This window comes from Trachemys scripta, chromosome 17, assembly GCF_013100865.1.
Source record: "Trachemys scripta elegans isolate TJP31775 chromosome 17, CAS_Tse_1.0, whole genome shotgun sequence".
Taxonomy (NCBI): Eukaryota; Metazoa; Chordata; order Testudines; family Emydidae; genus Trachemys; species Trachemys scripta.
Window position 1 is genome coordinate 16,662,097 of NC_048314.1, and position 25,600 is coordinate 16,687,696.

The 25,600-nt window shown below is 44.8% G+C and overlaps 1 protein-coding gene across 3 annotated transcripts in view; it reads right to left on the reverse strand.

The window, feature by feature from the left end:
* DDX31 (DEAD-box helicase 31) overlaps positions 1–25,600 on the reverse strand; it is a 67,158-nt gene that overhangs the window by 14,522 nt on the left and 27,036 nt on the right. For all 3 annotated transcript variants that reach the window (XM_034793770.1, XM_034793771.1, XM_034793772.1), the window contains 5 exons: positions 23,800–23,850; positions 21,156–21,295; positions 12,729–12,810; positions 7,191–7,302; positions 2,719–2,899 (listed from right to left, as the gene is read on the reverse strand). In XM_034793770.1, the coding sequence (XP_034649661.1) occupies positions 2,719–2,899; positions 7,191–7,302; positions 12,729–12,810; positions 21,156–21,295; positions 23,800–23,850 (566 nt within the window). The remainder of the gene's footprint in view (positions 1–2,718; positions 2,900–7,190; positions 7,303–12,728; positions 12,811–21,155; positions 21,296–23,799; positions 23,851–25,600) is intronic.

The following is a 25,600-nucleotide window of genomic DNA, read 5'->3' on the forward strand; positions in this document are numbered from 1 at the left end:
AAATAGGCAATCAGTGTAGGCATCTCTGGCAGAATGGAGGTGGGAGTTTACATTTCTGTAGGACAGAATAAAGGAGAAATGGGATGGGAATACGCCATGAAAGGCCTTAAAAGTGAAGACCAGTCGTTTGTGCTTGATGCGGTGGAAAAGGGGGAGCCAGTGGAGGGCGCAAAGAGGGAGTGCTATGGTCTCAAAGCGAGCCAGGAAGACCCTTTCTGCAGCAGCAACTGGGGGAGAGAAGGCTGCATTTGCCGAGGCCAGAGAGGAGGAGGTTGCAGTGGCTGAGCCGGGATATAACTGTTTGCTAATGCAGCCTCACTGCTAATGAACAGGAGAGTCACTTCATAAAAAATGGAAAGTGAAAGCGTTCATCTCCTCACCATGCCTTCGATGCCAGTGCTTCCCCATCCAACGCAGAATACCAGCTAGGAGAGACTACATTAAAGTAGGTTGGGGAGATGCTACAGGAGAATTATTTCTGAACATGTGGGAAAGCCATGGTCTCAGCTTCTGAATGCCCAGAGGCCAGCCTGGGAAGGTCTATTGTGGAACGTAGTATTTGCACTGTATAAAAAGTAACATGCAAAGCAAAGCAATTACTCTAAGCACTCGGCTGACTTGGGGATACTCTTCAGGAATCAGTTCAAGTGAAAACTATTATCTCTTGCAAACATTTAGAGTGAAGGGCTGTGTCCCAGAGAACATACCTTAGGGAGGGAGAAGGGGGTAGTGAGCCTCTGGAACAGTGGTTCTCAGCCTGCGGCCCATGGGCTGTTTGCAGCCCAATCAGCACAGAGCTGCGGCCCATGGGACACCCTCAGGGCCATACAGGTAGTATTGGATGTGGCCTGCAATGGTAAAGAAGTTGAGAACCGCTGCTCTAGGAGGTGCCAGAGCATGGCAGCGGTGGGAGACCAAATAACTGTCAATGGGAGAGAAAGATTCCAAGTTGTGAAATTTGTCACGTTCTGCACTGTGTCCTGGAATGTTCACAGCATCCTTTGTATCCCGTTCCCCCTGCCTGCCCGCCCCTCCAACCCCCGACACACACACTTTTGGCAGGTTGATTTCCTCCTCACATGAATTCTTCAAAGGGGGGAGAAAAAACTCCCAATCAAACCACAACCTTCCTGTTTAAAAGGCCAACCGGAGATGGTGTTTTCACAGAGGTAACAAGTGCCCAGAAAATAGAAATAGAACAACTGCAGCAAACTCAGAGCTACCAGGTGCAGAGTTGCTGATCCACACAGGAGCATCTTCATGCTTCTAAACTGAACTCAGAAAAGTTGATATTTACTGGAAGCCAAAATACAAGGTAATTAAAAAAATTTTTTTTTTTTTTGAAAGACTGAGCTCCCACTCAAACACCCAGTTCAGTAATAAAGCTAATCAAAATAACACTTAGGACTAATCAAGGCTTTGGGAAAATAAACTAATTAAGTATACACTGCAATTAGCATGGCGGAAAACTGAGGCACAGAGAAATCACATACCTTGCCTAATCAAACAAACCAGTATCACAGCCAGAATTTCCTGGCTCCCAGTCCTATGTTCAGGATCATGAGATCAGCCAGAAGCACTGTTTGTATTTATGAGGTTCGTTTGGTCAAACACTGCTCTCTCTTATCTATCCACATTCCAGGCAGTTCACCTCGGTGGCATGCCCACTCTCCCACATCAGGTTTCAAGGTCGCTCTCTTGTCCAGGTCTCATGTGCAGCAGTGACATTACAGAAGGCCAGGCTACATTGATACACATCCATAGACCAACTCCAGTTTTGCCAATGCCCTTTGGATCACGCAGCAGACGCGAATAGCTTTGCGCAGTGAACACACAAGGATTTATTTTGGAATACAATCTGTTAATCTGAAAGGGGGAAGCGTGTTCATTTAAAGAAATGGATCAGAGAGGCAGAGACCTTAACAGGCCAAATGAAACAGCACCTCTCCCCCCCTTGCATGCTCATTAGCAGATTCATGGGGAAACATGCCACACGGCCACGTCTCAATGCAGCTCAGCACTGGGCAGATGTAACACGGTTAAGCCTTGTAGGCAGGTGTGTGTGGTGTCACTGTACAGTGTGTGGGTGTGTGTGTGTGTCCCCAAAGATGCTTGGCACAGAAATTCTGCCTCTTAACTGGCCAGAGGCACAGTGTATCGTCTACTCAATGTGGGCACTCAGTAGCACTGTCAGGTTATCTAATGGCCAAATGAAGTCCTCAGACGAGTCGCCCTCCTTTCAGAGCAGGTAATGCTTTTCCTAAGAGCCACCCACTGTATCCTACAGTCTCGCGAGTGACTTTTGGGTAGCAAGTCAGTCAAAACCCTAGGGCCTCTCCATGACCCCAGACCCCAGCACAGCGTGTAAAGAGGAAGATGGCTGTTATTAAAGCAGAAGTCAATAGGGCAAACAAAAAATGCTAGCCCTCTTGAAGTAGCTCTTTCCACTGCAAACAGAAGCTATCAGGCTTTTTTCTTTTCTCTCTCCTGGGGGAGGCTCCTGACTGATTGCATGGTGGGATATTGTGTTGACAGTAGAAAGAGTGGACCCAGAGGGGCAGGTGGTTTTTGCGTCCTTATCTCCATCTTTCTGTTCCTCAATTTATCCCAGTTTTCTCCCATTATTTCGCAGCCCCATTGGTAGAAAACATTCAAACCAGGGGTCAAAACAACATGCTCATGACGTGGCCCTGGCTCCAGAGAGGTGCACCTTCCTACCTTTTTGGTTTCAGTTTGGTTTTCTTTCCTGGACTGGCAGCCATGGAGGCGCTGAGGTTCTGAGGGGCGTCTCTCAGCCCAAAGCTCTTGGCCACATGGCCCAGGTGGAGGGATTTGATGTGGAAGATGTGCTTCAGGTTCTTGGGGTAGGTGGTGTAGGAGCGAAGGAAAGACTGCAGTGCTGCGAAGGACAGAGAAAGAGTTATTCTTTCCACCGCATTATGGATTTTTTTTAAACCTGCTCCATCCTGCCTGTTTCAGCTGAAAGGACGTTGCCTAGCCATTTGTGATACTCTGGATATCAGCTCTAGGAATGGTTGGGATATTAAAAATACGTGAAGTATTAGTGCAATCCTGTGGGAGGAGGAAAGTTGTGAGGAGAGAGGTCAGGAGCAGAAAAGAAGCGACATGAAGAACAGGTCTGCCTCTTCTAAACACTGCCCCCTTGTCCGACAGGATGGTGGTCTTCAACCTGCTTAGGAACTGAGCTGGTGACTTTGTCCAGTAGAAGCTTAGAGAGGGGAAAAAGGGGAGGTAGAAAGAGGAAGACAGGAAGGCAGTGGGATGAAGAGAGGCAGAGAAGGGGTTGTGAGGAGGGTCGGGGGCAGACTCCTCCGGTACCACAATCCCAGCAACCAATAAATTCTTTGCCAGTCATCACCTAGTCCCTTAGAAATACCTGAGAGACACATGGATTTTCTGTTTCATCACCAGGCTGAGAACAGAGCTCACCTTTTAAAAGAGAAAAAAAACTCAGTAGCATGTACCTTTCCTTAGAGTCTTTACCCCTCTAATGCCTTCCTCAGATCTTACCGCTCTAAGGACAAGCCTCATGAATGGCAACACTGCGAACCACACCTGTGGCCATCCCAGAATGCTAACCGCAGCCACACTTCAGGCTGCAGCTTTCCTTTCTGCTACTGGGACACTCTTTGACTGAGGCTCACCCTCGTCTCCCAAAATCCCCTGCTCGGCTCACTAAATCTCCCATTCGCTGCTCCCATTCAGACCTGCACCTACAGCCCCCCTCTCACAGCCCCGACAGCAGCAAGCTCTAAACTCGAACCTCCCATGCCCTTGCTTGTTGAGCCACTGGACCAGCAAGTTTGCCCACAGCTTAAATCTAATCTCTCAGCAGCAGCAGGAGCTTGGAGTTTATGAACAGTAATAAAAATGTCATTTTAACAGCTCAGCTCCTGGAAGGACCCTGGGAATCCATCAAAGCTCTGTTTACTGAGTAAAGCGAACGCCTTTTCCCAATCGATGAGAAGAAACTCAGGTGAATCCTTCGCACCCCTCCCCTGATTTCCTATTGGGAGTCTTTTAGGGATAGCTGAATGAAGGATCAGTATTTTCGGAGAGGATGCTTAACATTTCAAATGCCCAGTCCGCTGGAGGGGCCCTCGATAAGACACCAAGAGCAATAAGGACCCAGCTTGAATGCTCTCAAAATCCAAATGCTCCTGCTCTCGCTCGCTCTCTCTCTCTCAAGCTATTGGGTTAAATTCACTCCTGCTGTAAGATGCAACTCCCATGAAAAATTCTACGGCAGCTGCACCCACTCACATCAGCTCAGAATCTGGTCCGCTGGCTATTTCACTCCCATCAAAGCTATAAAGCCCCTCACAGCACTCAAAATGCTTGGATCCCAAGGACCTTGGGAAGCCAATGTTTTTGGAAGCAGCCTGTACTCAAATACTGGACGTTACCACTGATTAGGTCAGAAAAGGCAGAAAAGGGAAACAAATGCACTGCTGGCATGGTTTCCAACGGACTGTCTGCCATGAAGGCAAAAGCCAGCTGCAATGTTAATTATTCATGATTCTTGGCTTGGAAGGGGAGGAAGAAGGGAGTCTATGGAAGCCAGTCGGTGATGGAAAATTTGCATATGCAGATAGTGGAACAGGAGAAGGGGGGCGGGCAGCCCTGGTTCAAGACAAACAGTGGCTGCATCATGTTTCAACATTTCATGACATTCTGGATGCATTTCCCCACAGCAGCCATCAAAAGTCCTCAGCATGTAGCTCAGCAACAAGAGTGTGTGTATAGAGTTACACTGCGCCGGCACAGACATGGATCTGTTTTGTACAAGACTCAAGTCCATTCAGTTGTTTCCTTTTGTCACAGGGTATTACAGGTAGCATGGTCTGGAGACGTGAGCAGGGCACTAGGCCCCAGGACTATTGGATTCTACTCCCAGCCCTTCTGCTGACTCTGCATGACCACTTGTAAGGGTACCTCCAGACTACCCGCCGTATCGGCGGGTAGCAATCGATTTATCAGGGATCGATATATCGCGTCTCGTCGAGACGCGCTCCCTGTCGACTCCGGAACTCCACCGGAGCGAGCGGCAGCAGCGGAGTAGACGGGGGAGCCGCGGCCATCAATCCCGCGCCGTGAGGACGGGAGGTAAGTGGGAATAAGATACGTCGACTTCAGCTACGGTATTCCCGTAGCTGAAGTTGCGTATCTTACATCGACACCCCCCCAGTGTAGACCAGGCCTAAGTCATGGAATGGCTCTCGGCCTCGGAGTTTTCTCCGCTGTAAAATGGGGATAACAGGGGACACTCACTGGAGTGTCAAGAAGCCTAGTGGGTTAGGAGCAAGAATTTGATCAGGGAGGAAGGTTTGGCCCTTGTGTTTGTAATGAGTTTTGAGATACTTGGTTAAAAACCATAAAAGTACTATAGCATCAATCAAGCAGTTCATAGCAACGTCCACAACAGCGAGGTTTGGCTATTATATTTCGCAAGTCTCTAGCACCTTCCATCCAAAGAGCTCAAAACGCTTTAAAACATGACTGAATTGAGCCTCCCAGGCCTCCAGAGGAGTGATGCAAGAATTTAAAGGTGAAAACGAGGCAGAGAGCTATTCTATGACATGCCCAAGGTCAAAGCTAGGACCAGAACCCTAGAATTCCAACTCCCAGTTCCTTGCTCATCATCATCTTGATGCATGCCATTTGAAATGTACAGATTAGATTAGGGCAGGAAGATCTATTACTAAACACGATTCCTTCACTATGTCCTTACTCAAGAAGCTAGCACGACATTCAGAAAATAGCACCTCTGCTCTCTTGGCAACAGACCTAGCCATTTGTCTTAAATTTAATACAACAGCCTTGAATCCTGAATTTACATTATATATCGGGAGCATCTTCTCCCTCCCCAGCATGTACAGTTACAAGATGGTGCTCTCTGATCACTTTCTTTATTTGTACCTTGAAATGGAATGATCTTTTCTGGCAGACATTTACCATCCACAAGGAAAGTATTTCACTTTTATTGTGGGTTTTTTGTTTTGGTAAGAATGATTCAGATTGTTAATAACTCAATATACAGTGAATTCATAAAGAACCCTGCTCTCTTAGAAGTCAATGGGAAGTTCTGCACTGAAGTCAATGGGAATTCTATTGAAGTTAGGACAGCAGTATTTAGCTGGTAACTGAGTGAGATGGGAAGAAATTGACCAGGAGGTGAAGTGAGATGGAAGGAAGAAGGTTCAAAGGAAAATAATCTAGTTCTATATTACCCTAGAGCATAGATGGTTCAGTTCCTTGGGTGCAGGACTGGGGTCCTCGAAAGGGCATCCAATATTAAGTTTGGGTAACAGTTAGTAATTTGCCTTGGACACTGTTTTCACAACAGGTATTTTGTTTTTCCATGTACATTCCCTGTGCCCCAGATCAGCCTTGTAGAATAGGAGGGCTGTATCAGTTCATATTGTCCCATCCCTTTGGTTTCTGCCAGGAGGCAGTGCATCAGTACAGGATCTCTGGCCATTCCCATGGTAATTTCCCCCCAGAGCAGATGCAATCTCTTGCCTCCTGTCCCACTGCCATATTCTCAAATCTAAGAAGAGATGGTAAAAACTCATTGCTCTGTGCCATACTTTACAGATCCTACCTGGCAAAGACAGAAGATGAAACTGCAGATTTGTACATAAAGATTAAATAATAATTGTAGTTATCAGCAATTGTGCTTCCTCTGCTACTGCGGCTTCCCTCCATGCACACACGTACGTACACCCCCCCCCCCCCCAAATGGAAATATATCCTTGGCTGAGGGCTGCTAGGCATCTCTTCCAAGACATTGTCTCAATGGGTCAAATGTATCCCTGGTGTACACAATGGATTCAATGCAGTTACAACCAGGATGAGGTTAGCCTCTTGCCTCTGACCTTCCCCTTGTAACACATAACCTAGACACTCACGTGACTGGGTCAGAGCTCCCTAGATGCAAATCCTAATGAAAGCCAAGACTGAACTTCATTTGTGTGAAATACATGAAAGCAAGAAATTAACATTTAATATAATTATAAAGCCTTCTGCGTCCATTTCAACCCCCCTTAGAGACACTTCTGCTAGGGAATGCTTCTGCTAGGCCTTTCCCCCAAAGCCCACCCCATCAGAGGGGAACCCTTGCCGTTTGTATCAGCCATTCAGTAATAAGTTTAAAGAAACCTACTGACCTTTCTTTGCCCACTGGACAGTTCCCTCACCGGAGTGCACATAATTTTCAAATTCCGTCTGCAAGACCGTCGCCCGTTCCCGCACTTCCTGGGGGTTCGTGCCATGGGATTTCTAGGAGGGCGGTGGGAGGATTAGAGGAAAGACAGAGTTTGAGTCAGGAATAATGAAGCAGTTTAGAATAGATTTAATAACAGTAAAATCACACAGTAACCACCCCAGGGCCAACGAGGGTAATCCTCTCAATATTACTAGGGAAAAAAATATGTATAGATAAAGATGTTAAAGTCAAAGCAACCAGTGAGCACTGCTTCGTGAAGGGAGCAAATCAGGTTTAATTTTGTGTTTTCTAACACCTATCACATATATTTTCCCCCCTCTCCTGCTAGCAGCCACTTTGGATTCACCGATTCAGCTTCCAATCTTGATTACAGCAGAGTCAGTCTGGAGAAACTCCATTCAGATCAGTAGAGTTACTCCAGACTGACACCACTGGGCCCAGTTTTCTCTTGTGTTTTAGAATGATGTTATTCTAAGTAAGACAGGGAGTAAATCAATCAATCAATCAATCCATATAACCAGTCCTGCCCTAGGACAATGAATTAAACCACCTACATTCGTTCTCTCTCATTCCCTATCAACTTCCTGCTCCTTATTCTCATCTTCACTGATCTTCCTCTCCCTACACTTTCTTTTTCATTCCCATCTACTTCCCAGGAGCCTCCATCCAAGCTGCTCTCTCCACTTCTTTCTTCCACTCTTGGCCTACCGCCTTCCTAGACCATGAACAATCTTTTCCTTCCTGCACCCTAAGCGCCCTCTCCACTTCCTTCCAGAGAGCTCCTTTATGCAATGACGTCTCTGCATTTTCCCATGCGTGAACCATTGTCCCATGTATTGCATCTGTGCACGGTAGACAAGGGGCTCTAGTCATTTTACTGGATTTTGGGGGGAAAAGGTCTCTATATAATCTCCAAGCTACAAAGCACAGCAGACCAAATTCACTCCTGGTGATACAGGGTACAAGGCTGACTTAAATGCCGTCATGTCTGCTTACACCCGTGGAGAACTGAATTATTAACAATAACTAATCTGATGAGCTATTTCGCAGTCGAGGGTCCATGCAAGGATTTAATATGCCAGAAGTGGAGCCACCTCACCAAAGCGGACATTTGTCATTGTCATTATCAAGTTTCTACTGACGTGAAACATAAAACTTTTTTTCTCTCCCCTCCCCACCCTCTCCACTTTTTCTTTTGTTAAGCCTCACAGGCGGCATCGAGTGTCACCTTCCCAGCGTTTTTTAATATGAATGTGAAATTAGCGAGGTTGCCCTTTCCCCTGGCGGACAGAATCCTCTGTTATTAAAAAGTAAAGCACTTTAATAATGAAAACTTTTTCTCTTTTTCCTGTGTTTTAACTGTTTAAAATTAATGAGAAGGGCATAACAGTTGTCAAAGCGATATTGAAAGCCGGGTAGCCAGGACCGAATAAGCACGAAAATCCCTCCAGAGTGTTAAATAAACAGTGCTTCAGCCCTCTCCGAATCCCTCTGTTGGTTATTGTATACATTCTGTAACAGCACTCAGAATAGATCTGAGCGCTGGGGAGGCAGAAAGGTTTCAGAATTCCAATAAAGGCCTCAAATTAAAGACAGCCTGGTGCGAATTCCAGGAGAAAATTAAAGAGACCTCAAGCTTAAGTGACAGGTGACTTGCTTCTGTGTCACAACTGTCAGGGGATTTAGTGATAATATGGCAATATATTACAAAGGACTTTTCTTATTTCCCCCTTTAGGCTTCAAAATGAGGCATCTCTTCTTGCTGGTGGAAGGGGGGGGGGGGGGGGGTAAGACTAAAACGAGGGATAAAAACTAGGTGCATAATTTCCAAAGTGTGAGGTCAGCCCAAGAAAAATAAATCAAAAAAAGGAAATGGAAGAAAACATAACGTTCTTAGAAAACCGCTTCCCCCCTCCTCTCCTTCCTTCTCTTCTATCCCCTCAACCCCGCCAGAAAGATTTCATTTTAAAGTTGCCCCCTAATGGGCATGAAGAAATCTGGGTTTTGATTCCTGCCTTCCAGGGAGGTTGGTCTTAAAAAAAAATAATAAAAAAAAAATTCTAAATTTAAAACTGACTCAGAGTCGAGCAGTGTAAAAAAAAAAAACCCACCGTACACCACTGTCTGAGGCTGTGGACAGATAAAACAAGGAGATTGGCAGCTACAAGCAAGTCTGCATCCTTTACACACCCGAGTAAATCTCATTCCTGAGAGTATCCCTGTTCAAGTCAGAGAGACAATACACCTGAGGCCCTTCTGCCAAGGCCCAAAAGATAACGTATTGGTTTGCTTGGCTGTTTCTCCTTCTAGATATATTTACTGCCTCAGTTAGTGGAACTAACCTTTGTAACTCATGGGTGCTAAACTGTGTGTTGCGTGTATGTATGTACTATGTTACACACTCCGCCTCATTTACGAAAGCTTCTATTACTCTGTGTTTGTACAGTGCCTTGCACAATGGGGCCACATTCTTGGTTGGTCCATAGGCACTGCCATAATAAACATAATTAATAAATAATAATATACACAAAGAGCAACTAATTTTATTTGCGCATTTCATGACATCACAGAAAAAAAGCAACCATGCTAAAAAAAACAAGAGATTCTCTATTTCATAAGAGAGAAACGTTTGTCTATTAAGACGGGGTTTTTTTGGGAAGGATACTGGAAATCTCCAAGTTCATTAAGGAAAACGGTTCATACAAACTAGAACAGGAGGGATTTTTTTATGGTTAAAAAAGAAGGGGGAGGTCATAATACGTCCTGCTTCTGTGATACTTGAAAACAAAATGAAGGATGTTGTTTTAATAACTTTTTTTTTTGCTTGGCTGATTCTGACCCTCTTGCACAGTCCCTAGAACTCACCAAGGTATTTTTTTCTATCCCTCCCCCCGTAAAAGTTGAAAGATCAAATGTATTCTCTTTGTAGGTGGGTGAACAGTCACTCACCCAGATGTAGCCACATATATATTTTATGTGTCTAAATATAAAATATACATTTTACAGGCACTTCAGCTCACTCCCCAGTTGCTCACAGGAGCCCAAAAATGTGTGTTCCAAAGGGGTATTTATAATAGACTTCAGTCAAGGCGGTGAGAGACGAAAAGCATTGTAATGGGGACTCTATGGGCATGAGTATCACATATACGTGACTCCATGTGTGGAGAGCTGATAAGGTAAAGAGAACTCTGTAACTTGCAAGTTGCAAAGCCATGACTGGGTTAGGTTAGATCCTTCATAACAAGTGGAAATTAAAAGTTGCAATCGCGGTCTGTTCCACACATAGTCTATTCTGTTCCTCGTTCGCTGTACTGGCTCTATGGAAAAGTCCTATAGCATTTAGTAGGGGATGATAACCTTCCATAGACCTTTTAGAAATCACCCTATAGAATTTGAGAGAGAATTAGATCCCTGATATAGAAGGCTACAGGCTGCCATAGAAAGGATTGCATCTTCTATTACATTTTATAGGCTTTTGAAGAGTAATGTCTATAGAATCCTATTTAATGTCCACAGAACTATATTGGTTTCATCCCTATTCAATTTTTCAGGACATTCCCGTAACAAGATATTTCTTCTCTTGGTCACTGTCTTTTAAACCTGTGTCAGGCAGCACCACCAATTTCCCACAACTAGGGTGAATCCCAGCTCCACTGAATTCAATGGCAAACTTCCCATTGTATTAAATGGGGCCAGGAGTTCAACTTTAGATTGGCAAGCTCCTTGGGGAAGAGATCATCTTTTTGTTATACGTACCACACCTAGCATAATGGGTTCTCTAGACGCTACCACAAGTAATGAATGGAAATACTAACTGGTTTCCAAATATTGGTTTATTTTGGTGTGGTTAGGGGTTAGCCTTATTCTACAGATGGGGAAAATGAGGCACAAAGAGTTTGTTAAGGCCAATGTTTTCAAAAGTGGCCACTGATTTGAGAACCCTCAGTCGTTGGGTTCTCAATTCAATGCACCATGGGCCTGATTGTCATAAGCTTCAAAAAAGCCGCAATTGAAAAACCAAACCAAAACCTTCCAGAGAAATATTTTCTCTTCCCAGCCAACACAATTACACTGGCCCAAGATGGGTTATATTCTGCCCTGGGCCAGTGCCAGATTTTAAGTGGGATATCTTTAGAACCAGCAGGGCCAGAAATTGGAGTTTTGTAATCCTTAAAAGGGGATTCCAAGTCTCCAAGGGTACACACAAAGCTTACTTCCAGGCAGGAGCATGCACAGGAATAAAATATGAGCACTTTTGGAGCGGCGCATTCTGTGCCCCTGCTGTGGTCCCAGGGCTGGAGGAGCTGTCAGCTCCCCCCACAAACCTGGGGCCAGAGGAGTTCTGTGCCCCGCCGATTACTGGGGGGAGGGGCATGCCCCTGCTTCCAGGGATACTGGACTTCAAAGTAGTGACATTTTTATGCATAGAAAAGGTACGCTAGGTCATGTTTAGAGAATGCAGCAATCCCAAACTCACACCCACGAATCCTTTATCCTAACACACACGCTTATTAAACTATGTATTTGTTAGACTACTTTACAGACCACACTCCTGAACAATAAGGATTTGTTCCAGTCAACATACAACAGAAAATAAAAAAACCCCGTATATACTGTATATTGACTTGAGGAAAGGGCCAGAAATACATGGTTTTGAATAGAAATGTCAGATGGTCCACAGATCTCCATGGAAGATGATGTATGGCATAACAGAAGGATGACTATTTTTCAAAGGCACGGGAACACCCACAGTTGCCGTCAGTAGGAAACTGGAAGACAGTGCACAAGTCGAAGACTGTGGGCTGGTGTAAGGAAACGAGCGAACTGGCAAAATAATGAGCGAGTGGAAAAATAAACCTGGATAATGCTTGACTTTCACTCACATTCTATCTAAGAACTGGGCCCTTAAACAGCAGTACTCTCCAATTTGCTCTAATGACAGAGAGATCCATTGCAAGTGTCTGCATTCGGTGAATTAGCAAGGAAGGAGCTTATCCAAAGCCCACCAATGTCAGTGGAAAGACTCCCATCTGCGGCAATGGGCTTTGGAGCAGGCCCTAAGCAAACAAAGGTGAAAATTAAAAAACCCTGGAGAATGCATCACAAAAATGTTTATTTACTTGGAGGACTGTTGTGTAGTTTGTAATCACTTAAAATATTTCAGAATCTGCTAGCTAATGGACTGCAGTCGGTTTGTAAAAAAAGCAATGCAGTTTCTTTGCCATAAAAGCCCTCACTACAGCACGGCCCGCTGTGAAATCTTTGCTGAGCATTGTAAAGGGACCTTTTGGAGCAAAACTTTCAAGGAACATAGATTAGGGAAGTGTGGAATAGCAAGGTTCAACTGTCATTTTGCACTGCCCAGATCACAGGTTTGCTAATACCTTGTCTTGAAGAAACAGAGCCAAGGAAAGGCTTATTTGTCACGCTTGGTTAGGAAACGTAAATTTAAGCAATTCCGAATCGAACATTTGCTCACCTTGGTTCCCCACCGGCGCCCCTGGAAACGATCGTCTTTCATCAGGCTGGACAGAATATCCTCCATCTTCATTTCGGAGACACTGATGCAGCAGAAAAGGAAACAAAAAATGGTAATGTCTCCTCTTTTCCCAAAGACGATGCACAGCTTTCTCTATGGCTATGTCTACACTGGCAATTGAACGACAAAACTTTTGTCTTTCAGAGGTGTTACCCCCACCACCCCTCAAAAGACAGAAGTTTTGCTGCGACAAGTGCCAGTGTGAACAGTGCTGCTCGCTGGGAGTAGACATCTTTTGTCGGCAGGGGAGCCAACAAACTGCAGCTACACTGTGTGACTTTTAGGGGCATGGTTGTGGCAACACAGCCCTGTCACTAAAAGCTGTGTAGTGGAGACATAGCCTACAGAAGCTGACTCGCTTCCTCACCAAGGGGATCAGATATAACCAGTGATCCCCAAAACCCCACAGAATGGTAAAGCGGGGCAGAGGGAACCAATGCCTAAAATTTCAGCCTGAGAATCCAGGCTCTGACATGATGCCCTATATGTTTTCTTAGTGTTTCTCACTCCCAACGAGTCTCACTTCAGCCACAATTTACATCACCATAACTGACACGGAACCCGGGAGATGTCTGAAGACCTGGAGTGAAATCTTTGTCCTACTGAAGTCAATGGGAGTCTTTTATATTGATTTCAAGAAGGCCACGATTTCACCCATAATCTTGCTCCCATTAAACTGAAGGGCAAAACTAACACATATTTCAGTGGTGCCGGATGTAACAGAACAGTAGCCATGGGTGGGAAGTGAAGAAGAACACTGTAGTCCATTGGAAGATTCTTGGCTCTCACCTACCATAAAGTCTTCAATAATTAGTACTAGTACTTCCAATTTTAAGGTTTAACTGAAAATTATTAATTTAGCTCTAGAGAAAAGAAGCAGAGTAAATGGGAAATATTAGTGTATTATGAAAAAAGTACCAGATAAAGTTTTCATATGGTTCTTATCCTCAGTAATTTTGAACTGGTCAGTTTTACAGTAATAATTAATAAGACAATGAACCTCTAACACACCTGGACGATCTCAAAGGACTTTAATAAACATTAAGGTGACCTGCAAAAGAATTGAGTTTGTGTACTTGTGTGTGCATATATATGAGAGAGAGAAATTCACAGATTCAAGGCCAGAAGGGACCATTCTGATCATCTGGTCTGACCCCTGTATAACACAGGCCACAGACCTTCTGCAAAATAATTCCAAAGGAGTATCTTTTAGAAAAACATCCCAGCTTGATTTAAAAACGGTCAGTGCTGGAGAATCTACCAATACCTTTGGTAAATTTTTCTAATGGTGAATTACTCTCACCATTAAACATTTATGTCTTATTTCCAGTCTGATATTGTCTAGCTTCAACTTTCAGCCGTTGGATCATGTAGTATTGAAGAGCCCATAATTAAATATTTGTTCCCCAGGTAGATACTCATAGACTGTAATCAAGTCACCCCTTAACCTTCTCTTTGAGTCTATGACTACAAGGCATGTTTTCTAATGTCTAAATCTTTAATCATTCTCATGGCTCTTCTCTGAACCCTCTCCAATTTATCAACATCCTTCTTGAATTGTGGACACCAGAATTGGACGCAGTATTCCAGCAGCAGTCACATTTATGCCCAATATAGAGGGAAAATAGCCTCTCTTCTCCTGCTCGATTCCCGTCTTTATATATCCCAGAATTGCATTAGCTCTTTTGGCCACAGAGTCAGACTGGAAACTCATGTTCGGCTGATTATCCAAAACAACCCCCAAATCCTTTTCAGAATCACTGCTTCCCAGGGCAGAGCCCCCATCCCGTAAGTATGGCCGATATTCTTTGTTCCTAGATGTATACATTTAGACGCATTAAAATGCATATTCTCTGCTGGCACCCAGTTTATTTAGTGATCCTTACTGCTCTGTATCAGTGGCCTGTCCTCTTCATTATTTACCACTGCCAATTTTTGTGTCATCTGCAAACTTTATCAGTGATGATTTTATGCTTTCTTCCAAGTCATTCAGCCCTCATGGGCCGAGTGTTTTTGACTCTAGCATAGGAAAGGTTTTCTCCCACATGTTAACAATCCCTCCCCCCCCCCCCCCCCCCCCCCCCCCAAAAAATATTGTGTTGAAAAACAAATGGTGAAAAGCAGGTATAAGCATTCATAGGTCATATCATGTGCCGATGGAAATTTTGCCATTGGCTTCAATACGACCAATATTTGGCTGTATGAACAGTACTGTATTAAGAATTAAACCAACGTTCTGTGAAAATTTGAGGGCCAAATACACTTTTTTTTTCCTGGCACATTATGCGGTTGCTTGTCCACATTTTTCTACCTTAGCAAACTCTGTGCCTGTGTGAAAGCATAGAGAGGCCCTTATTTTTAAATCACAGCATTCTAAATGTAACAAACAGAATTTTTTGGCCAAGTGCTTTTGCTTAATGCTGCCATGTGGAAGTCTCCGGGTCAACACACAGACCCATCATATCATTCCCAGCTCAACAAGGCATGGAGTGCATCCAAGTCTCCACTGGAACACACAAAGTTTACTTCCAGGCAGGCAAGTCAACCTAGATACAATTTACATGGAGCTACTATTGGGTGGGTGCATAACTGGTTGGAAAACCGTTCCCAGAGAGTAGTTATCAGTGGTTTACAGTCAAGCTAGAAGGACATATTGAGTGGGGTCTTGCAGGGATCAGTTCTGGGTCCGGTTCTGTTCAATATCTTCATCAATTATTTAGATAATGGCATAGAGAGTACACTTATAAAGTTTGCAGACGAGACCAAGGTGGGAGGAGTTGCAAGTGCTTTGGAGGACAGGATTAAAATTCAAAATGATCTGGACAAACTGGAGAAATGGTCTGAAGTAAATAGGATGAAATTCAATAAGGACAAATCCAAAGTACTCCACTTAGGACGGAATAATCAGTTGCACACATACAAAACGGAAATGACTGTCTAGGAAAGAGTACTGCGGAAAAAGGTCTGGGGGTCAGAGTGGATCACAATCTAAATATGAGTCAACAGTGTAACACTGTCGTAAAAAAAAGCAAATATCATTCTGGGATGTATTAGCAGGAGTGTCGTAAGAAAGACATGAGAAATAATTCTTCTGCTCTACTCCATGCTGATTAGGCCTCAACTGGAATATTGTGTCCCGTTCTGAGCGCCATATTTCAGGAAAGATGTGGACTGATTGGAGTAAGTCCAGAGAAGAGCAGCAAAAATGATTAAAGGGAAAACATGACGTATGAGGGAAGATTGAAAAAAATGGGTGTGTTTAGTCTGGAGAAGAGAAGACTGAGAGGGGTCATGATAACAGTTTTCAAGTACATAAAAGGTTGTTACAAGGAGGAGGGAGAAAAACTGTTCTCCTTAGCCTCTGAGGATAGGACAAGAATCAGTGGGTTTAAATTGCAGCAAGGGCAGTTTCGGCTGGACATTAGGAAAAACTTCCTAACCGTCAGGGTGGTTAAGCACTGGAATAAATTACCTAGGGAGGTTGTGGAATTTCCATTGTTGGAGATTTTTCAGAGCAGGTTGGACAAACATCTGTCAGGGATGGTCTAGTTAATACTTAGTGTGGCCTTGAGTGCAGGGGACTAGACTAGATGACCTCTCAAGGTTCCTTCCAGTCCTACATTTCAATGATTCTATAAAGGCAGCCTATACAGCCCTGCTGCAGGTACCAAGCAGCCTCATTGTCACTCAACGATGATGCTCTTCATGTGATTAAGGAGCTCCTAGGATCAGTTTATTCTCATCCAGAAAGATGGTGACAGCAACAAAGGACTGAGAGGCTTGGGGAAAAGAGTGGGATCAGCAGGATTTTTCCATGCCTCACCATCCCCCAAAACAAAACAGTGGAAAGGACTTTGTTTTACTAGCTTGCAGCATCCATTTCCCAGCCAAGTTATTCCTCTTTCCCACTAGATCTTGCAATCATTACAACTGACTGCAATGTTACTCGGGTTAGGGCTGATTGGACACAGACTCCCTGTTGGATAAGCTCACTCACCAAGTCTGACATAGCCTCAGCGGCCATTTTCAATGCCAGCCCTAAGACTTTATTTTCTTTCCTTTCTGCGATCACAGTCAAAAAAGTGAAACTTCAACATCTCTTCCTGGTTACGTGTAAAACCAATGCCCTGCCTGTTTGTGATCATTAAAAATCCCATGGAGCCTTTTGCAATAAAGGAGACAATCTGGTGTCATAGCCAAGTGTCACAAGAGGTGTTTATTTTCATGTAAAGCCAAAGTTGCTCCACCAAAGTCAATGGAGTTACTATGGATTTATACCTGTTTACAGAAGAGCAGAGTTTGGACCAGTGTTTAGGAATCTTTCTGGATCAAAGGTGTCATAGGAATGTAAGGATTCTGAAAGGTATTATTTTTGTTTTCTTAAATTTGGTGAATTCAGAGATTAATAATAATACTCTGCACTTCAGCGTCTGCATCTGAGGATCTCAAAGCACTTTACAATAGGAACTGATCTCGATCCTCACAATACCCTGCAAGACAGGGAGAACAATAGTGACCTATTTTGCAGCTATGGAAAAAGAGCACAGACAGGTTAAATAACTTTTCCCAGGTCACACAAGGAATCAATGGCAGAACCAGGAACGGAACCCAAGAGTAAATACTGACAGCTCCACAATTTATTTGCTAAATCACACTACTAAATGCAAGCATGGCACATGGGAAAGCTTCCCCCTACCGTTCTGCTTACGAACCTTGATCGTGACCTGCAGTACCACACCATCTCTGCTGTTTCAGTCCTACCCAGTTAAAGGAACCAACGTGAACACAACTTCTTGCAACATCAAGTTCATGACATGCCAAGGAAGGAGCAGAGCCAGTCCAGAGAAGTTATGATTCGGTCCAAAAGGTTGTGAGTTATGGTTCTGCATTGGCCAAGATTCCAGCCTATGTGGAACGCAAGCATCCGCTCTTATGCAGCTAGGAAATACTGCACAGAGAAGATTCCTTCACAGAGAATGTAGAGGTAGAGAAAGGAAAGGGGAGGGAGGGAATGGAAGGAAGGGAAATGGAGCATAAAAAGACAACTGAGGATTTTTCTGTTTGTTTTTGAAAAGCATAACTGTAAATTAAAACATAAATGGCAACCACTTAACCAAGAGAAAGGCATTTCTCCCCATACCCCCAAAGGTTGCTTTGACAGAGCTATGAATGAACATGTCAAGCCTTTGACAGTGATTTGCCTGAGATATGTCACCCCCTTCTCCTCTCTCCTGGCGTGGTGCCAGCTCACAGCCTTATAGATATGCGAACTCAGTTCACAGCAGGGAGCATCATGCAAAGGGGGAATGGGGGATATGTAAGGGGGGAAATGACTCGTGCCTTCACGTGGATACGCTTTCCTTCATAAATTAGTTAGGCAGCCGTTAGGAGATAAAGAAATTATCTGATGGCTGTCGAAGCAGGCGCCGCTAGATTACACTTGAAGGAACTAAAAGATACATAAGCAAAAAATATATATATCCATATCTCGCCGACTTTCTTCTGCTTCTTGCTTCCTTCCTTTGAAGGAAAAGCTTTTAGTTACAAACAGGGCTGAGGCAGACCATTGTGGAATCTAACCTTAAAAAGAAGAGGGAAATACATATGAAATGACAGGGAGAGAGAGAATTTCTGGCTAGGGAGGGAAAACGTAACATTAAATTACGCACAGCAAGAAAACAAAATTGCAAAGGAAACCATACAGCATTCCTGAACCCACTGGGTATTACCATTCTCAGCAAAGCCAAAATGGAATGGTTTTGGCAAAGCCTAACCCTGCTCTGAGATCTTAGAAGTCAAATAACGACTTTAGGTATAGATGAAAATTAACTGAGAGTGATTTCCGATTTCAAAGGTAGTCATTCCTAATTCTGAAATAGATTTTCATCCAGGAACAAGCCGCGGCTGCTCTGATTATTTATGATTGTCAACAGTTCTGAACCTAAACCCAATGCCCACTGGGGGAGGAAAAAATCCGCCTGACCAGATCCTCAGCTGGCATAAATCAGCATAGCTCTGTTAATTTACAACAAAACTCCAGCAACCTGTCTTGCTAGAAACACACATTTTACCTAGTATTTTACATATCGATAAACCCATCAGGACTTAATTTAAAGCATATTTTAAGCTAAGCAAAGAAACAAAATACAAACCCAAACAACTTATGCAGGCTTCATAGAAAGATACAAAGAAGATCCGGGAACAAAAGTTATCAGGGCAGTCCAGCGCCTGCTGTCTTTTGCCCTCTACCCTAATTTAAATTGTCAGGATTATCACCGTAATGCTCAGTTTATGAAGTGTGGGGGCAATTTGTATGGATGGCACTTGCTGCCCTGAGCTTCAAGCTGCCTTTCCGAATCTTTCTGGTAATTCATCAGCACTCCTCTCTAGTCTGTTGCCCCCTCACATACACTGGCACGATGATTTGGAAGAGAACAAGATATGCCACTACATACAAGCCAAGCCACCCGCCTGCCCCAATTAGACACACATTTTTCCGATCAGGTAACTGTGGGTGAATTACACTCCACTCTTCTAGAGGCCCGTAATCTTATGGCAAGCAAGTTTTATTACGAGGATTACATTGAAAAATCAGACAATATACTCAGTGTAATTTGGCTGTACTGATTTCAGAACGGCTAAAATACATTCACATACAACTCCTCCGGGCAAGCTGTGGCACGCAACATCTAAGGACACCCAGTGAGCCGCGGCCAGCTCAACAACAGGTCTCCTTAGCTGGTATAACTGCTCAGGAGACACTGCTCCTTAAACGTGTCAAAAATACCCCAAAGGATGAAACTTTGCTAATTAAAATTAAAGTAAAATAAAAACAGGCAGTTTTACCTCTTTACCCCTTCCCGTCAAAGAAACAAAAATAAACTTTCCATCTGGAGTTAAAAACTCACAATAATGTGGGATTTCACCTTTAAAATGTCAGTGCTACTTGTTACATGGGGGGGGGAGAGGGAGAAAAATCTGTCAGCTTAGACCTCCATGTCTTGCTGGTGTCTGCTTAATAGATTGTTTCCTGGGATGATGAATGGCTCTTTGTTAGACCACTAAACGGCTCACCGCCTAGAAGAATCCGCTATTTGTTGCCAATGTTAGTTTATTTCAAGAATTCAAAACCAAACTAGAATCTGGGCGGCTCCACCCCATTTATACACCCACAAAATAAAAGCCAGTTCGTTTGTGTATTGTTGTTTACGGGTCTGCACTGCAGTGATTTGACTTGGCTGTTGCTCTGAACGACAAGAGACATTGATACGAGAAGCACAGGAAGGCGTGAATGTCCAAATGGCTGGTGAGGCGGTTGGGACAGGGTGGTAGAGTAAAGAGCGCTCCAAAGCAGCAGTGATTAGCAAGGATGGGGAGGATTCACGCTAGGATGCACAGCCCTGGTTAGAGGTAGGCTCTTTCCCTCCTAAATTGTTAGGAAGACTTTAGTGTTCACAACAACTTCAGGACTGATGGCTCCCAGACACAGAACTCCTATTTATGCACAACGCAGGCAGAGGCAGTACAAACTTCTCCCACGTCTCTATGGACCTCATGTTGGGTCACCTCTAAGGGTCAGAAGGCAATTCAGGCTTCATGACACGTTCATCCTTGGTTTTATTCAGGAGGGAGCTGAGAGAGGGACTAACAGGGTGGTGGGTTTTATGATGTGGATGCTTGTCCATTGAGAACTAAGACCGCATTTCATGCAGACTGCCGAACAGCCATCCATATGTAGGCTCTGGGCATCCTGTCTGGCCTTCCTCAGCCCTACTCCCACATTCTTTGACTAGCCAGAGCTGGCAAGTGCTGCTGAAGCCTCCTCCCCGGGCTTTGCAAATACATCTCACTCTGTGCCTGCAACACTCATGTCATGCCAGTGCCGGGGCCCTGTAGTTCTACCAGACTCTCGTAAATAGGACTTGCAACAGTCTCTACTATTGCAGTCCTGGGCCTAAACATATGGCACAGCTTGGTCAACTCTCTCTCAACTGTGACCTCTAACTCCCCAGTTATGCCAGTCCTGGATTTCTGCATGAACTTTGACAACATGGGCAAGTGTCCAGTAGCCATTAGAGATGCTCACTTGACTTGTGACCTCCAGTAGGCAAGGTCTGAATGCACCGCTTTAAAGGTAACAATTGTGCACAATAGATCCCTTCCTTGCCATCCCCCCCACAGTAAATGTGTCATACTGATGATTTTATAGGTGTTAGTTCTCTCTTTTTGCCATTCTGTGGCTAGTCCTGAAGCACAAGAATTAATAACTCTTATTAAAACCCGTACAAGACCCAGTCCCTCTGCAAGTGCCATGGAAGGTTAATTAGCTGAGATGAGCTGAAACTTTTGTTCAGGTTTCTGACTCACTTAATCTTGTGAGAAGCCAGCGAGTTGACATATTCTGCCTCCGAAGGAGTCAGGACGAGCAAGCTGTTCCCGTGACAGCCAATCCGAGCCGTCCTCCCAATTCGGTGGACGTATTCTGCAGGCGAAGCCGGAGCGTTATACTTCAAAAGGAAACAGGAGAGAGAAAAGGAGGAATTAACAGAACACAGTGTGTTAATTATAAACAAGGCACCTCGTCTATTAACCTAGAAAGGATCCGGGGGCCTTGCCTTCCTTAGAAAGGGGCTGTTTATAAAGAACCCATCGGACTGATCCCTGGAACCATCACTCAACCCAGCCTCATCAGCCATAGCAGGGTTTTGACATGAGAATGTGACACATTGGCCAAGTTTCAGATAATAGGACAGTTTCCCCGTCTCAATGTCTCTCTTCGCTTTTTACATTTTATTTCTACACAGGCTTGTCAGTAATCTGTTTGCCTTTTTTTTTTTTTTTTTTTTTTAAAACAAGATTGCCCACACAGAGCAATAAGCTGCCTGCGGTACATTTGAGAGGAAAGCTGCCAGGAGAAAGGAGAAGGATTCAAATTCAAAGTCAGGCTAAATTGCTCTGGTTTATTTAAAGTGAATCGGTGCTAGTTACTCGGCAGAAAACAACCACAAGCAAAGTACCGGTGCACAGCTCTTTATGTTGGAGGTAGGTGAGGGATACAGACCAATTGTCTTTCCGGCTCTACCCATCAAACACTATTAACATTTTGATTAAGTGCCCAGTAATAAACCAGTGACACCCATTTACTTCAACAGGCATTAAATTTGCAGGATCTGGTCCTATAAAGTGGGACACTTCCTCCCCCCAACCTTCTTGGAAAACCATCACACAGAGATACTGCTTAGAAGTAAGCCCTCTGTGTTTACCTGGAAAAAACCCAACGACCAAAGCCCATTTTAGTGTTTATACCTGCGCCCTTTGGCAAAATCTCCACTGGCTAGAGGTGTGAATAAGATGCTGTGAGCAATCTAATTGCTCCCTGCAGGTCAGTGCTCAGGGACACTGCTCTCAGGACATCGGAGCTTTCGCCTTCTGGACAAGCAGAAGTCACCCTAGGCCTTAGATAATTTGCACTGTGTTCAAGCATTGGCAACTATATCTTTGGATAAATAAATTGGGCCCGCAAACTAAAGACTTGGCCCCCATCCTCCGCTGACTGGCTATCTTTTTTTTTTTTTTTTTTTAGCTAAAATTAAAATCAGACTAATTACATTGAGGGGTGTGTGTAGCGGGGTGGACACCCTGCTCCTGCCCTGAGGAGGTTAAAGCAGCCCTGGAGAGGGCTGTGGCGGAGAAATGCTAGGCTGATTGGGGGGAGCAGCCACAGGTGGGGCTACACCCCAGTCAGGCCACAGCTGGCCCTATAAGAGGGCTGAGAGCCAGAGACTGACAGAGACACTCTCTCTAGCTCCCTAGAGAGAGAAGGACCTGGCTGCCTGGGAAGCTGAGGAGGGTACCTAGGGTGGAGCAGTGCTGGGGAAGGGCAGAAGGAGCTGGGGAGCTCATGCCTAGCTAAGCCCCAAGCTGCAGGCCGAGTTAAGGGCCCACAAAAAGGGTACTAGGGCTGCAGAGGGGTGGCTTAGGAATAGGCAGAGGCAGCTAGTCCAATCCCCCTTGCTGATGATGAGTGGTTTATAGACTGCAGTCTGTCCCAGTGAGCGGGGGCTAGATGGAGACTGACAGTAGCCACTGAGGCAAGGTGGGGATAGAGGGTAGGGGGTTCCCCTGGGAGGGGAGGCCCAGAGACTGTGGGTTGCTGAGGTGGGCAGAACCCCTGGGCAAAGGGCACCAGGGTCCCGGAGGGACACGGGGGCCAGTGGCAGACAAGACATCATCCGGCCTGCAGAGGGTGCTCTGGAGCGGGAAAAGAGCGAATTCCCTGGACAACCAGCAGGAGGCGCTGCGCCAGTGAGTCATCGCCCCGCCACAACGTGCTAGAAATTAAAAAGCTGTTTTGTTGGTGAACACACCATGCTATTACCCAAGTGTCATTTAGGGTCCATCTACACTGCTGCTGGGAGGCGGCAACACTTTAGGCCAGCTGCCCAGGTACGTACCTAGGATCTTGGACAGGATTATACTTGGGCAGCTAGTTTGAGCTGCTGTCACAGCCACATTGCTAATTTTAACATGCTGGCTCGATCAAAGCTAGAGCGAGCACAAATTACACCCCCCAGCTGCAATGGAGATGGACCTTTAGTACGTGAAAATCTTGGGTTCAATATTTCTCCTTGTATTTTTCAAAGTCAACTTGTAAAACTTACAATTATTTTAAAGTTAAAAACAGTATTTCACATACACTCCTCTCTCCCTCAGTCCTTGAACTTACAACCTTGGCTTGATCCAGCTCCCTCTGAAAAGAAGGGCAAATCCTGCTGGGGAACAAGAGGGTACCTGGAAATCCAGTGACCCAGAAAGAAGCTTGGGCCCCGATCCTGTGGGAACTACTGCACCTGTGGACTACGGCACTTACACAGAGTCTGTAGGACTCGACCTTGCATGGACCCCCGGCTTTCCGGGACTGTATCCAGGTATAAGAGTATCAATACAAGGTTTCACTTGTCTGAACACGAGGGTATAATATTTATTTACACGCGCACACATGGAAACCTACCTGAACAATCCATGTGACCTGAGGCAGGTCTAATCCTCGTGCTGCGACATCCTTTAAAAGTAATTTAAAAAAATACAATTTTTAAAAATTGCTTAAAAAATAAAGGCAGATACAATGCACTCAGAATGATCAATATTTGGGGAGATGCAGAGTTTAAGGCTATGGGAGTTTTACATACTTTGGTTTTTAAACTTTCTATCCGTCTCCATTTAAACAATGTTTCTGAGTTAAACAAACACAAAAGTCAAAAAAGGGTTTTTACAAAACATGAAATATTTTAATTATTTTGGGCCAGACCCGAACAGATGTAAATATACCCATTTCAATGGAGTTACGCTGATTTATGCTAGCTGAGTCTTTGACCCTTTAAATTCTATGGGAGAGATTCTGCCACCCTCATGCTGGTAATGCCTTGCTTCTTGATTTGTGCCACTGAAGAAAATGGAAGTGCTCAGACAGTAAGATACTACCCAATGTGACTAAGGGTGGCAGTATGTAGCCCTGTGAAAACAATGTTACTGTTTGAATTTAAGCCTTCCAATGCAATGTTTGCAATCTGGATGCCGCAGCTTGTGTTAGTGCATGAGAGCCTAGGAGTGGAAACCGACTTGCCCGAGTTTACTTTCCAAGCACCTGCTTCTTATTTAAAAGGCCAACAAGCACTTCAGTAGAGACCAAGACTTGCAGGGAGCAGGTGGGACCTGATCTTGCCATTTGATTTACACCGAACAGGTTTTGATTTGAAGCAATAAAACTCAACCCTGAAGAGAAGGGTCTGAAATCCTGCCACGGCTGGGAGAGTTATATGAAGCACTGTCTAGTGAACTGGCCCACCAACTTACAGAAGGACTTTTGAGTGAGGTCCTTTGACATACCCACAGCCAGTGCAGATTACAAACAAACCTCTTCAAACAGGTCTTAAGCTTTCAATATTGCCCTCCAAAATAGCTTCAAAATCCGCATCCCTGATTTTCTGCAGCATCAGTATCATCCTTACACATTCCTTGGATTTAGCAATCGCCCCACTCAGTACAGTGGAGGTATGCAGATTTGACTCTGCTGGGAAATGTTTTGGAACACATGTATCTTTCAGCTCGTTGCAAAATAGAACACATTAAGAATGTAAGCAGGAGCCTAATGTGCTAAAAATGTGTCAGCCGCCCACTGAAGTGTTTTCATGCAACTCCCACGCACGTGAAAGACTAGGGAGCCGAAGTTGCAGCAGCAAAGGCCTTCCCATGAACGCCAGCCAGGTTACACTGTGGCTCCAAGTGAAGTCAAACAGGAGCCACTTTGCACAGAGCCCACTTAGGACATGTAGACACCTGCGGCTGGCCTGTGCCAGCAGACGCAGGCTCATGGGGCTTGGGCTCAGGGGCTGTTTAATTATGATGTAGTTTGGGCTTGGGGCTGCAGCCTGAGGTCTGGGACGCTCCCACCTTGCAGGGCCATAGAGTCTGGGTTCCAGCCTGACCCCCGACATCTACACTGCAATTAAAGAGCCCCTTAGCCCATGTCAGTTGGCACAGGCCAGCCGCGGCTGTCTAACTGCAGTGTAGACACACCCTTAGACGTCAACACATCCTTTCGTTCTGAAGCGCTCATTATGAAACGGCTCACTCCTACAGTCAGATGAGCAGAGGTGCAAAACGTCACATAAGAACATGAAAGCAAATAAATAAGGAGAAATCAATTTTGCAGCAGTATGGACGATCAGAGAGGCCAATACCCCCTGTTCCTCTGACAAGCCCCAGGTTGAGAACCACTGCTGTAAATAGCATTATCCCCCTTGTACACTTGG